Source organism: Haliotis asinina, chromosome 2 (assembly GCF_037392515.1).
Source record: "Haliotis asinina isolate JCU_RB_2024 chromosome 2, JCU_Hal_asi_v2, whole genome shotgun sequence".
NCBI lineage: Eukaryota > Metazoa > Mollusca > Gastropoda > Lepetellida > Haliotidae > Haliotis > Haliotis asinina.
In genome coordinates, this window is record NC_090281.1 from 11,844,640 (window position 1) to 11,858,585 (window position 13,946).

The 13,946-nt window shown below is 41.8% G+C and overlaps 1 protein-coding gene across 1 annotated transcript; it reads right to left on the reverse strand.

The window, feature by feature from the left end:
* Positions 1-210: 210 nt before the first annotated feature.
* Positions 211-7,065, reverse strand: LOC137271546 (integumentary mucin C.1-like). Its single transcript, XM_067804007.1, has 7 exons — positions 6,986-7,065; positions 6,365-6,408; positions 4,190-4,407; positions 3,333-3,513; positions 1,646-1,923; positions 1,330-1,510; positions 211-214 (listed from the first exon to the last, which is right to left on the reverse strand). Exons 1-7 carry the CDS (start codon positions 6,989-6,991, stop codon positions 211-213), a joined length of 912 nt encoding a protein of 303 aa, XP_067660108.1. The 5' UTR covers positions 6,992-7,065.
* Between the last annotated feature and the right edge of the window lie 6,881 nt (positions 7,066-13,946).

Here is a 13,946-nt window from a genome sequence, read left to right on the forward strand (position 1 = left end):
ACATACATATATATGTCAAGCACAAATGTGACATTCAGTGGTGACAAAGTATAATATCCGTGTAACAAAGAAAACAAGAAAAATGGTAATTAACACAATAGGGTGGGTGTTGAGTTTGTCAAGTTTGTACTTCCCAGCTTTTAAAATGCCACTAAAAGACGTTTAGCGTTTAATCATGCAAACTCTCAATGGGATCGACCATGTTGCTGGTCAGCTGCAACATGAAGGGAAACCATGCCATTTTCTTGAAATTCAGTAAATCTTCTGCACTTTATATTTCACACTGGCTACATTTCTCAAACAAAAGGTTTTATTAATCAATAGCATGCTTGGCATAGTGTGTCAGTTTGTCATAGTACCAGATACCTTCGCTGTAATAAGTTATTATAACCGCCAACATATATGGTATATCAGTGTTACAGATGTGACGACCCGTGAAGGTCCCGGGGTAGAATAGGCCTTCAGCAACCCATGCTTGCCATGAAAGGTGACTATGCTTGTCGTAAGAGGCGACTAACGGGATCGGGTGGTCAGCCTCGCTGACTTGGTTGACACATGTCATCGGTTCCCAATTGCGCAGATCGATGCTCATGTTGTTGGTCACTGGATTGTCTGGTCCAGACTCGATTATTTACAGACCGCCGCCATGTAGCTGGAATATTGCTGCGTGCGGCGTAAAACTAAACTCACTCACTCATTACAGATGTGACGGTTCACGGAGTGATTTTTACGCCGCTTAAACCAGTTATGTCACGGCGTGTGAGTGAGTGAGTGTGTGAACGTCGCCTTCAGCTAATATCACGGCGGTGTACACCAGAAATGGGCTTCACACACTGTGCCAATATGGGAAATCGAATGAGACCAACGAACGCTTTACGCCCCTACGGCGTGTCAACGAGCGGTCGAGGGAATGAATTTTCACGTCGGTTTTAGTAATATTCCAGCAAATTTCACTGCGGGGTCACCAGAAATGGGCTTCACACATTGTACCCATGTGGGGAATCGCACTCGGACCTTCCATGTGACGAGCGGACGCATCATCCACCCGGCTACCCCTGCGTTCTTTCAGTCAAAAGTGTCACATCACGACAACCACCTTTGACTAAAACAAGCAGTATCGTCAAGGAAGACAATTGTAACAGAATATTATTTTTGTCACTGACAACCCACAATAACGTTAGTGAAGGTGTTTCCGGGAACAAATCGTAGTGGCAACACCCACCGGAGCTCCATAACTAACGTCAGTCAAGGGTTAGTATTCGCTCCACTCCAAAAGATGCGTGTTGTTGAAAACACTCAAAAGATGCATGTTGTTGCAAAAAAACTTACCTGCATCCAGGTGTGGGGACAAGATCACACTCCCCGTCTACGAGGTTGTAGAAGAAAGGATGACAGCTGGTCAGGATCTCCTGTCCATCATGACAGATGCGGAACACCTTGCACGGATCTGTACAGTCGGGGTAGAAACCAGCAGCCCTCCCTTTACAGGTGAGAACGCAAGTCCGGAATTCTGGCAACAGGTTTGGTGTTGAACAGAAGAGACAAATTTAAAACAGATTTTTGTTACATACTTTTCAATTGCTGGGAACAGATTAAGTCACATTAGATTTATATATCGTTAACACTTCTGTGAAGGTTTGCTTACTTATTGGTAATAACGATGGGGTTGTGACAGTTGTTGTCGAAGTTGTTGTGAGTGACGTTGTAGATGGTGTTATCTGAGACGTTGTAGGTGATGTAGTCGGAGATGTTGTTGGTGATGTAGGAGATGTCGGTGACATTGTTGGTGGTGTTAAAGGAGATGTTGTTGGTGACGTTGTTGGTGATGTGGTAGGCGATGTCGGTGACGTTGTTGGTGATGTTGTAGGAGATGTTGTAGGAGATGTTGTAAAAGATGTGGTTGACGACGTAGATGCCAAGTCACTGATGGAAAATACTTATCATATGAGCAAAACACACCAGACTGTAAAATTCATTAAAATTTTCGTCTTTCAATAACTCTGTGTGGTCGCTGTCACATAGAACTAATGCACTTCCATTCGCGTGGTCATCATAATAGGCGTCAAATATGTACAATACTCAAAGATGATGAAAGAGTTATTCCTGTATTTGGGTGAGCTAGCTTCAACTCTGTTAGTTCAATCACGGCATGTAGGTCTCTAGCAGACGGAACCAGTACAGCCCTCAAGGCCACCGAGTACCACAAATTTATCTAATGATATTATGAGAGGGTGATGGAGCTAAGTTTTACGCCACACTCATCAATATTCCAGCCACCGGTATATGGCGGCAGTCTGTAAGTAATCGATCAGTTCAGGCTACAACGATATTGTGGGCAATCTGAAATCAAAGGATCAGCAAACAACATCGCATCAAGGGATTATTTGTTTGCAGATCAGTTAGTCTTTCCCTTTGGGTGAACCAGAGACCATATAATAGAGGGACGGCATTCCAAAATCATTACTGCAATGCTCATGGATAATGTGAAATCGTGTTTCGTTGTGACTTTTAGCTTCGTAAAATTATGCGAATTAATATGGAGTTAAAATCAGAGACTAAACGCGTCATTTAGTGAACCACTAACCAGTGACAACGGATACTTGAAAGAAATCTAGAGATTATGCGATGCTACGGTCATATGGGAGATTGGCAACAGTACTATTAAATGACTTAAAAGGACATAAATTTCGCTAACGATACACATTTTCAGCGATGTTGTCAGATGACATGTGCATATGAGAGACAAAATAAAGATTAAGATTATTGTAATTTTTTTAGCTGTTCATGTTATCTTTGACTGTCAATCGCAGCCGATGAAATCCCGCTCAGGGAGTTGACTCTAGGTGCGGATATTACGCAATATTGTTTACGTGGTTACCGGTAACCGGAAGTTACCAGCAGGGGGTCGTTGTGTATCGATTACAAGCCAGGCCGTTGCGCTGATGATAAACTGATAAACTGTTGGAGAGGGCCGCCCCCCTGTTATATGGGGGTTACATGGGGGTAATAGCTGACGTGTACAACTCCTGAAATCATTAAAAACCTGAAGTCTAGTTTACGATCCGGATCTTGATACAACGTCGATTAGAACGCCTCCATATTGATAGCGTTACATGATCTTACATAATTCTGCGTTAACTCCGAAATTCTAGTCAAGACGTATAATTAACATCAATAACCAGTTAACCCCACTGCCAAGTTCAGATAATTAAATTAAAATAAGTAAAAGCGAAAAACCCCTTTCCACATTCATATGGAATCTTTTTAAAATGAGAGTAGATTGTGACAATATCGCGAGCATAACCCCAGGACGGGTGTTTCAATAGTTGTACCTGCATCCAGGTGTGGGCACAAAGTCACACTCCCCGTCAACAAAGTTGTAAAACAAAGGGTAACAGTTGATAACTATCGCCTCCCCGTTGAAACACAGGTGGAACATCCTACAGGGGTCCGTACAATCAGGGTAGAAGCCAGCGGCTCTTCCGGTACAGCTCGAAGTGCAGGTGTGGAATTCTAGGGAAAATGTTTGTACAGAACTAAACATTGAAACATTGTTAGTTTGTTGTTTTACGCTGCAATCAGCAATATTCCAGCTACTGGGAGGCGGCCTGTAAATAACCGAGTCTGAACCAGACAATCCAGTGATCAACAGCATAGTCATTAGTCTAGGCAACTGGGATACAATGACAAACAAGTTTGCAAGCCTGACCTCACGATCCCATTAGTCGCCTCTTACGCCATGCATGGGTCGCTGAAGATCAGTACTAACCCGGATCTACACTGGTCAACATTTGACGCAGAAGAAGCAAATTTGTTGCGGCTATATTGTGATGTATATACATCTGGAATTTAATCTCAAAAGTGTATTAACTTAGACGATATATTGCCCGTAGTGCTCAAGATAAGCAGACAGGTTGCTTTCATGTGAATAGTCCTTAATGGTAAGGATTTTCATGTCTTGACTGGTATGAAGGCTTGCGGTTGACACCATTGCTGACATAATAGAGACACCATTGCTGACGTAATGGATTGTGACGTCACAATGACACCTTCTGGATTATACCTTAAATCACGGTCGAAGTGTTCTTCTGAGTTTAATGTAATATGATCAGCCGCCATCGGCTTCACACCTGAAGACAAAGGGGTTGATTTAATTTTATCTGTGGCCACCGAGGAAAGCAAATCATACTTGTAGGAGTAATCTCTGCTTGGGTTAAGGTTGACGAAAATGTTGTTATGGACGTAGTTCCTGACGTCGTTGGAGTGCTTGTTCTTGATGTCGTTGCAGAAGTTGTCGCAGAGGTTGTGGCGGAGGTTGTGATAGATGCTGTGACAGAAGTTGTTGCAGAGGTTGTGACTGAGGTTGTCTCCGACGTTGTAGCAGAGGTTGTGGCAGAGGTGGATGGACTTCAAAACCAACAGCAATGAAATCACAATGGTGTAGTTTTGTTTGTATTTGTGATAGGTAATAGCAAGAAAGCAACAGAACAATTCAAAACACTAAATGCGCTTACATTACTTTGTAAATGTAAAACAGCGTGTAATGGCAGAAGACCTGTAGATAACAGTGGCGTGACGTATGCTTAAAAGTGTTCTGGTGGTGACAATAAACTCGACGAACCCGCTGCTACCAAACCTGTATTTCACATTCGAGAACTATTGTGTGATTGGATTCCTGAAGCAAGTGATCCGAGGTAGTAAGATATGATATTATGTCAATGTTACTTAGCAATGGAGTTCGGGTCTGCATACCAGTGACCGACAGTGTGAGCAACCATTCCTGCAACCATTCCCGATCCTGACTCCCGATCCACTCTTTTTACTGACCATTGTGAATTGTACCGGCGGCCGGTCGCGATTAGGTTTTGTTGGTTAGTTTTGTAACGCCGCACCCAGCACCATTCCAGAAACATACTGGCGGCGGTCAGAAAATAATCGAGTCTGAAGGCAATCAAGTGATCAACAGCATGAACGTCATTCTATGCAGTTGAGACACGATGGAATGAGTCAAGCAAGTCAGTAAGTGTGAAGTCTTGATCCCGTTGGTCACCTCTTACGACAATCGTGGGTCTTTCCAGAGACCATATACCGGTATATGGTCTCTGGGTCTTCTAATCCGGATCTTCACGTGCCCAATAACAATTAAAGAATGCTGAGACAGACAGACCATACACATCAGTGGATTACCATAATCTGTAACTCCTCAGTCTGTTGATCAGCCAAGACTGGCCACTTGATCAAGTTTACAGACGACGTTGATTTTGAGAACTGAGAGTATAATACGTATAAGCAAAAAACCATTGTACAATTGTACGATTGAGATTACACCAAAAGCATGTTTACCAACCATTATCAAACATTCGCACAGGTGGGTATATTGACTTCTTCGATGGCAACGCTGACTGAAAACACACGGGAACATATAGGGATCTGCATCAGACATCAATCTGTTCGGGGTTCGATTCCCACATGGGTAAAATGTGAGAAGACCATTTCTGGTGTCTCCCGCCATGACGTAGCTGGAATATTACCACAGGTGGAGTAAAACCATATTCAGTCACTACACGTGGTTTCAAAAGAGGGTCTAATGTATAATTTATGATCCACGTACCTGCAGTCTGCAGTAGGGAAACTGTCGCACTGGCCTTGGCTCTGTATATAGTATAACTCCTTGCAGTCGAAAGCGAAAGCATCTCCATCAATACACAGAAAGTATCTTTTACAAGGAGATGAACAATCAGGGTAGTAACCATCGACTTGACCTTTACAGTCCCCTGTCAGACATGACGTATGTGCTGGAAAAAATGGAATGTGTATTTAGAACACGCCATTATCCATTTGTGAGTTATACATCGTTGTGTCTACATGTCTAGATGTTACGTTAAATGCATATTAGAAAACAAAGGAAACATCTTCCCTCACCTTCAGCCAATACCAGCTAACACAGTGGTATGAATCGCTCGCCTACAGCCAATACCAGCTAACACACTGTTATAAATCACTCACCTGTAGCCGATACCACCTAACACACTTCAGCCAATACTAGCTAACAATGGTATGAGACACTCGCCTATAGCAAATACCAGCTAACACTATGATATCAATCACTCACTTAATGCAAATACCAGATAACACTATGGTATCGATCACTCACTTATTGCAAATACCAGCTAACACAATGGTATGAATCACTCACCTACAGCCAATACCAGTCAACACTAAGGTATGAATCACTCACCTACTGTCAACACCAGCTAACACTAAGGTATGAATCACTCACCTACTGTCAACACCAGCTAACACTAAGGTATGAATCACTCACCTACAGCCAATACCAGCCAACACAATGGTATGAATTACTCACCTACGACCGCCCGTTGTGTGGTGGGGAGAGTGACTGGAGTGACACTGAAACAGAAGTACAGAAAAATATTAAAATGTTTGGTTCAGTATGTTCTGTTTATTTAGATAAATATGACCTGGAATCATAAAGTACAACTTGTATAAGGTTTCAGTTTGAAAATCTTAATTGTGTAATGCTTATTCATAATCAAAGGTATGGGCTTAGCAACGTACAATCTTTCAGTTGCTTTGACTAACATACACACGTCTGAACGCATGAATAAGACACACGCTGAACAGTCTGTGGTATGCATAAATGAACAAGTTGCGGTAAGCCTAGTTGTACAATCTGTGGTATGCATAAATGTACAAGTTGTGGTAAGCATAGTTGTACAATCTGTGGTATGCATAAATGTACAATGTGTGGTAAGCATAAATGTACAAAAAGTGGTATCACATCTTACTCATTCCTTTGTTGTCATTTTTTGTGGGCAGTATGTTTACTTGAATGCCTTAAACTTCTATACAGCCGCGTTTATTCTTATACCTGTCATGGGACTTTATATATTCGAATCACGACGGCCAGTTTTCTACCAAACATGTTTTATTCTGCAGTGATGACACCATTACAGACCGGTTATACCTGCATGATACGCTGACGGACAGATTGCAGACTCCCCGCGATGCGTCATACCACTGTCCGGCTGGACATTGGTGTTGTTCCATGTTGTTTTGGCGGCATATGATGTACTGGGCACAGTCTACACAGCTGGGGTAGGACCCGTCATCCTTACCCACACAGGTGCTGGTACACGCCGTGAATGCTGCAGACAAAAAAGCGATGAATCGGCGTTGTTTAACGCCTGAGTATATAATCGAAACCTATACAGGCCGACTAGGTGTGATTGTCTGACCTTAGACCAACCTGAGGGATTCGATGACACAAAATTATCAAGGTGAAACAATCTAACAGTCTGATTCCAAATATTTGAGTTCCTGATACAACTAGAGGCACAAACAATGTTGGTCGTACAAACGACTGATAGGATCGGGTGGGCAGAACCGATGATTTAGTTGTCTGATTGTAACAGTTCCAAGAAAATGTGTATAGTTGTTCATATGAATGAGTGAAGTGTTACACCCCTCTTAGCAATATTCCACTCATGTCAAATACAGGCTGAACACAGTGCACCCACGAGGGGAATTGAACCCGAACCATTGGTGTGACAAGCGAACGCTTTAACCACTGGACGTGTTAATGATGCGTTTGTTTGGGTTTTTTTTTGTAATTTGCAAGCAGCCACGGGTGTATGTAAAGTGTGAGGTGAGTGACTTTGGTGAGACGCATTATATCATCGACAGTCGCAACAGCCAACGTTGGTGGTGCAGTATCGTTGTGAGCAAGACTTAAAGCCTAGATTAAAGTTTGAGATTACGATCGCTTTAGCCCTTCGATTATTATAAGTCTAAGTTACTGGAGTCAGTTGTCTGAGCGCTATGCCTTTTTTAAAAGTATTTCTTCTAGTGTGGTAGTTGCCAGCTTATCTTTACGATTACTTCGTGAAACTGGCCGTGGTGCATCTTCAGGTTTAGGCGTAATGATGTTGTAGAATTAATGTCATCTTATTATTTAAGCTCTTCTATTAGCTCTATGTACTATTTACTGTTTACATACACAAAAAGACAACGCTGTTTGCAATGCCATGAGAGAAGTCAGAGGGGTTGCCCGTGACATACACGTCAGTACCCCTCCACGAGAGACGCCAGAGGGACTGACACTTACATACACTCACGTCAGTACCCCTCCATGAGAGAAGTCAGAGGGACTGACACTTACATTCACGTCAGTGCCCCTCCATGAGAGAAGTCAGAGGGACTGACACTTACATTCACTCACGTCAGTACCCCTCCATGAGAGACGCCAGATTGACTGACACTTACATTCACTCACGTCAGTACCCCTCCATGAGAGAAGTCAGAGGGACTGACACTTACATTCACGTCAGTGTCCCTCCATGAGAGAAGTCAGAGGGACTGACACTTACATTCACTCACGTCAGTACCCCTCCATGAGAGACGCCAGATTGACTGACACTTACATTCACTCACGTCAGTACCCCTCCATGAGAGAAGCCAGAGGGACTGACACTTACATTCACGTCAGTGTCCCTCCATGAGAGAAGTCAGAGGGACTGACACTTACATTCACGTCAGTGCCCCTCTATGAGAGACGCCAGATTGACTGACACTTACATACACGTCAGTGCCCCTCCATGAGAGACGCCAGAGTGACTGACACTTACATACACGTCAGTGCCCCTCCATGAGAGAAGTCAGAGGGACTGACACATTCACATCATTACCCCTCCATGAGAGACGCCAGAGGGACTGACACTTACATACACGTCAGTACCCCTCCATGAGAGACGCCAGATTGACTGACACTTACATTCACTCACGTCAGTACCCCTCCATGAGAGACGCCAGATTGACTGACACTTACATTCACTCACGTCAGTACCCCTCCATGAGAGAAGCCAGAGGGACTGACACTTACATTCACGTCAGTGTCCCTCCATGAGAGAAGTCAGAGGGACTGACACTTACATTCACGTCAGTGCCCCTCTATGAGAGACGCCAGATTGACTGACACTTACATACACGTCAGTGCCCCTCCATGAGAGACGCCAGAGTGACTGACACTTACATACACGTCAGTGCCCCTCCATGAGAGAAGTCAGAGGGACTGACACATTCACATCATTACCCCTCCATGAGAGACGCCAGAGGGACTGACACTTACATACACGTCAGTACCCCTCCATGAGAGACGCCAGAGGGACTGACACTTACATTCACTCACGTCAGTACCCCTCCATGAGAGACGCCAGATTGACTGACACTTACATACACGTCAGTACCCCTCCATGAGAGAAGTCAGAGGGACTGACACTTACATTCACGTCAGTACCCCTCCATGAGAGTGTTGCCGTACTCACCAGTGAGACTGGGTGTTGTAGTCTGAGTTGTAGGACTGGTTAATTGGCTACAACATAAAACAACGGTCACTTCAATGTTGAATGGAACAACTTTAAAAAATCCTTATTGACAAGAACTTGATATAAGTACAGGTCTAGTTGTAATATGACTGAGGTTTTGTGTTGCACGGAACACGTCTCTCTTAAAGCGCTTTGATTAGTTATGTAAAAAAAACCAGGTATGAATATTATTTAGGGTCATTAGGAAATTAAGACATCTGTGAGATGTGCGGTGTCAGTGCTGCTACATCAGTAGCTATGACGTCACGCCGTTGGTCGTTGTTATAAAAGGTCACTAAGTGCTACATATGACTGTGGCAATATTATATCAATCCATGATTTTGATTCAGAGAACATGGTGCGGTTGTGGACCAAGATCTGCATTATGTTGGAAATGAAAATGCAATGCTTCAATTAACTTGAGAAAACAAGCAAAATTTTTTAAAAAATATATAGCCACGAATGTCCCAAGAATGTTTTTTAAAGGCTCATTTTAAGAACTTCTGGAACTGGGTTGTTTTCTAATCAGTTGTACCTGCATGTAGCCTGTGATTCATATGTACATATCCCGATGTTAAAGTTGTAGAACAGTCCGGCTGGACACGCCAGCTTGACCAGCGATCCGTGAACACAAACAATAAAATCCGTACAGGAATCACAGTTGCCATAGTAACCAGTAGCTTCTCCAACGCAGCTAGTAATACACTTGTGAAAAACTGAATTAGAAAAATAAAATTCATTTAGTTACTAACAAATAAGAACTAAGTAAAATAATGATGGGGTGAGCCAATGTCGTATAAAGCCGCATTTAGCAACATTACAGCTACATTATGTCATCTTGTGCAGAATCAAAGCAGGGCCAATCGTTACAGTGACTGATATCATGAGCATGAAATAGGCAAAATGTGGTCTCCTCATCCCAACATGAGATGGTTCTGATGCGAGAAGAAAGTTACTGAAACACGTATTTTTAACGTTGCTAAGTAACTTCACCCTATAAAAATATATCATCGTTTAACCGACGTTCAAGAAGTTGGTGAGTCAGTTGTAAAGCCCACAACTTGCTGTACGCCGTAAACAAAACGTTGATATCATTAACGTCGTATGCGATGCTGTACATCGATACATGTAAGCGTGTAAGAAACGTAGGATGACATCAAATAGTAGCTGCTTTAAAATGTCAACAAAAGAACTGTTGGCCTAGACTGAGGTGAAGCAGATTCACAGCAATATTTGAATTGAAGGTGAAAAAAGGCCATATTCCCAACTGTTTCTGTAATATATTTGAAAACGATTTCAATATGTGTAAAATGTACCATGAAATTAGAGCTTGTATTCCATTACAAGTTGAAAAACCAGCCAATGGAGCTTAAGTTAACATATGGAGGAGACGTTATATGTACATCATCTTTTTATCACGAGGAACAAAACGTCTCGGACTATATCCTTACTGCTTGATCTAAACAGTTGTGTTCTTTCACCTGAAAACGAGTAAGGATATATTCCGAATAGTTTTGTTCACTCACGTGATGGAAGAGTAAGGATATACCCAGAAACGTTGTGTTCCTAAAACAAAACAAATGACATCAATAAAAACTCTCCTCCTTAAATTAACTTAAATATGAAGTAGTATAACAATCACGATGTACAGACAATGGTGGACATGTGCCCGTGTATTCACCTAGGCCCTTGGTCAGTTGTATTGCAGTCATGAAGACAAGAACGAAACCCAAGGGGAGACCGTGCGACCTGCCTGCCACCGGCGTCTCCATTCTGCAAGAAAAGATTCAAGATATTTTCAAATCAATGGTTGATACTGAGAGAATCGCTCCACGTCTACTGGGTACGGTGACATCAAGCGTCCTAGTATGCAACTATGATATAGCACAAGATGTTTTGGATAGAAATGTGGGGCGCTGGGGTAGAATCGCGATAAAGCGTTCGCTCGTCATGCCGATTTCCCGCGTAGGTACATTGTGTGGAGCCCATTTCTGGTGTCCCTCGCCTTGATGTTGCTGGAATATTGCTAAAAGAATTGTAATACCAACTCACTCACTCACTCACTCGGATAAACATGTGTGTATTATTGGATAATGTTCCCAAAAAGAAGTCAAGGCATGGTTCCCTTTGTATGACGTCACAATGGCGCCGAAAGCAAGGATGTTCCACATCTCCTTAAATTATATCACATTATCCGTGTACATGCAACATAATCTTAAAATAAATACAGGTTATTAATGGCACACTGAAGGTGTAGTATTAATACGACTTGGTTCTTGGTTGTGTTGTATGTCCTGCAGACCATGGAGCTCATTGTCTAGAACAACATCTGATTCAAACCTAGATTACACACATCCTGAAGCCAGTGGGCATCTCATGTACCTGTATTGTCAATAAAACAATCGTAAAAACAGCCAGTGGTGTGTAATGGTGTATTTTGATGGCGATGTTTCTTTGATTTCCTTTCATGTGGTCATATTTTCGGTGCATGAACAAATCCCACGAATGACACGGATATGGTCCCAATAAGTATATGGTGGCAAACTGAAATATCTGTTTCTGAGGATCGGTTTTATTACTCCCAGCGTGGGTTGCGCATACTTTGTACTTCGAAAAAAAATGTTGTATTTTCTAAGGCGACGACATGCAAGAATGTTTTGTGTCTGATTTAATAAAGGTCCTACGGCAATGTAACGTTATATATGTTACAGTCAGATTGTGAAATCAGCCATGTGGTGAAGTGATGAAGAAGCAGTGTATGAAATACCGTCTGCCCGGCGGTGCGCTGCTTACTAGTTTCATAGCGGGCTTACAACTTTGTTTTACAGTCGGCCCTGTGCGCCACAAAACATTTTCCAAGGGTATATATTTGAACACGACATTGACTACTAGAAATATGGTAATATTTCAAAAATAATTTACAACTGTGGTAACTAGACGATGCCTGTATAGTTCATGATCAATCAAACTGTAACACCCACACATCTCCCTACCCATTTATTTAAAACTAAATGTGACTGGTCTAGAGAATGCTTTCAGCCAATGAACAATGCCGTTCTTTTCTGATGGCCGTGACCACCAAGTCATTGTTTTATTAAATTTCCTTTTGCACATGTTTAAGTTATATCACTACAAGTATTTCATTAATTACTTTCTTTTAACACCACATCTCAATTTACTATTAACAAAGGGCTGGTTACATGTTAATAGGGCCGGCAAAATCTTTTAGTTATCAGCCCTGTGGACTTCCTGTCGTTTTGTAGGAGTTTCATACACTGGAAGAGGGTCAGCTATTTCGCGTCTTTTTGTGTTACAACAATCAGTATATTCAGTCATTTCATAAAATTTCACTTAATAACTTAATCTACAAACGTGGGTCACAATTTCCCCATCACTTATTGTCACTAACAATTGTGGCAGCGACTGTTGTACTTCGGCTTGGCTTTGAAGCATTTACACCTGTTTGTTTGACACTTCCTGTGTCGAGAGAAGCCACACCTCACAAACCCCTGCCCGCCACATATAGATGAAATGAAATTTCATTAAACAGGTGAAGTATATTGATTGTTATTACACAAAATGACACGAAATCCTTGACTTTCTTGGTCCTTTTAAGAAATGACTGAAATTTGTAGTCACTTCACGAAAGGGCACAATCTGACTGTAACATATACAGTTAACAGCATGGGGAAATGTGTGTTGCTATAAATAGAACACGTAATCCTCAGGGTATAATAAGACTAGATGTCGTATTCGTTGGTTTCACATTAATTTCAGACTCGCTGTGGGCATGCACAGAGCGTGTAGAAATATCTACTGGCTATCTTCCTCTTTGGTCGTACGTTTACCGATGATGTAAATACACTGAAAACAAAATAATTAAATAATAATTATTTACGAGTAACAACTGTTCATAACTGACTAGATATATTGATTTGCATGTGCCTTTCAGTTATTGATGTCCTATTTTGGTTGCAACTGCATAGGAAATGTTTTGTTAGTTGTGAGAAGGGGATGTGCTGGAAGAACGGGGGTGTTGAGATGCGTTTATACAAGAACTTACTGACATAAATTAAGCTATTTATTTCACTACTCTCGGTCTTTGGTGCATACAAGTATAACAATAAGTTGCAATGGACATAAAACGTTTGATTTGATTTTTCGTTTTCTTTAGAATGTGTTAACACTATCGGTAATCCTACGACCAAAGCGGAAGTTAGCCAGTAGATAATTTTACATGCTCTGTGCATACGCACACCGAGTATTAGATTAATGTGAAACCAACGAATTGAAACAGAATCCTCTGGTGTAATAGGTAAAATAGCAGATACAATTACATAAAGAGATCACTAAAACTCATATACACAATGATCAGAACTCGCAGCCGTTTTAATAATGGATACATCCTATTGTATATACTTTGTACGAAAACGATTTCTGTCCCGTTAAGAAAAATGCAATGTCGCAGCCTTTTAAATATTCTGAACTTCAAATAAAATGACTTTCGGACTAGGGTGTATGAACTGGCGGGCTAAAGAAACGTTACTACTTTGAAATTGAAGTTAC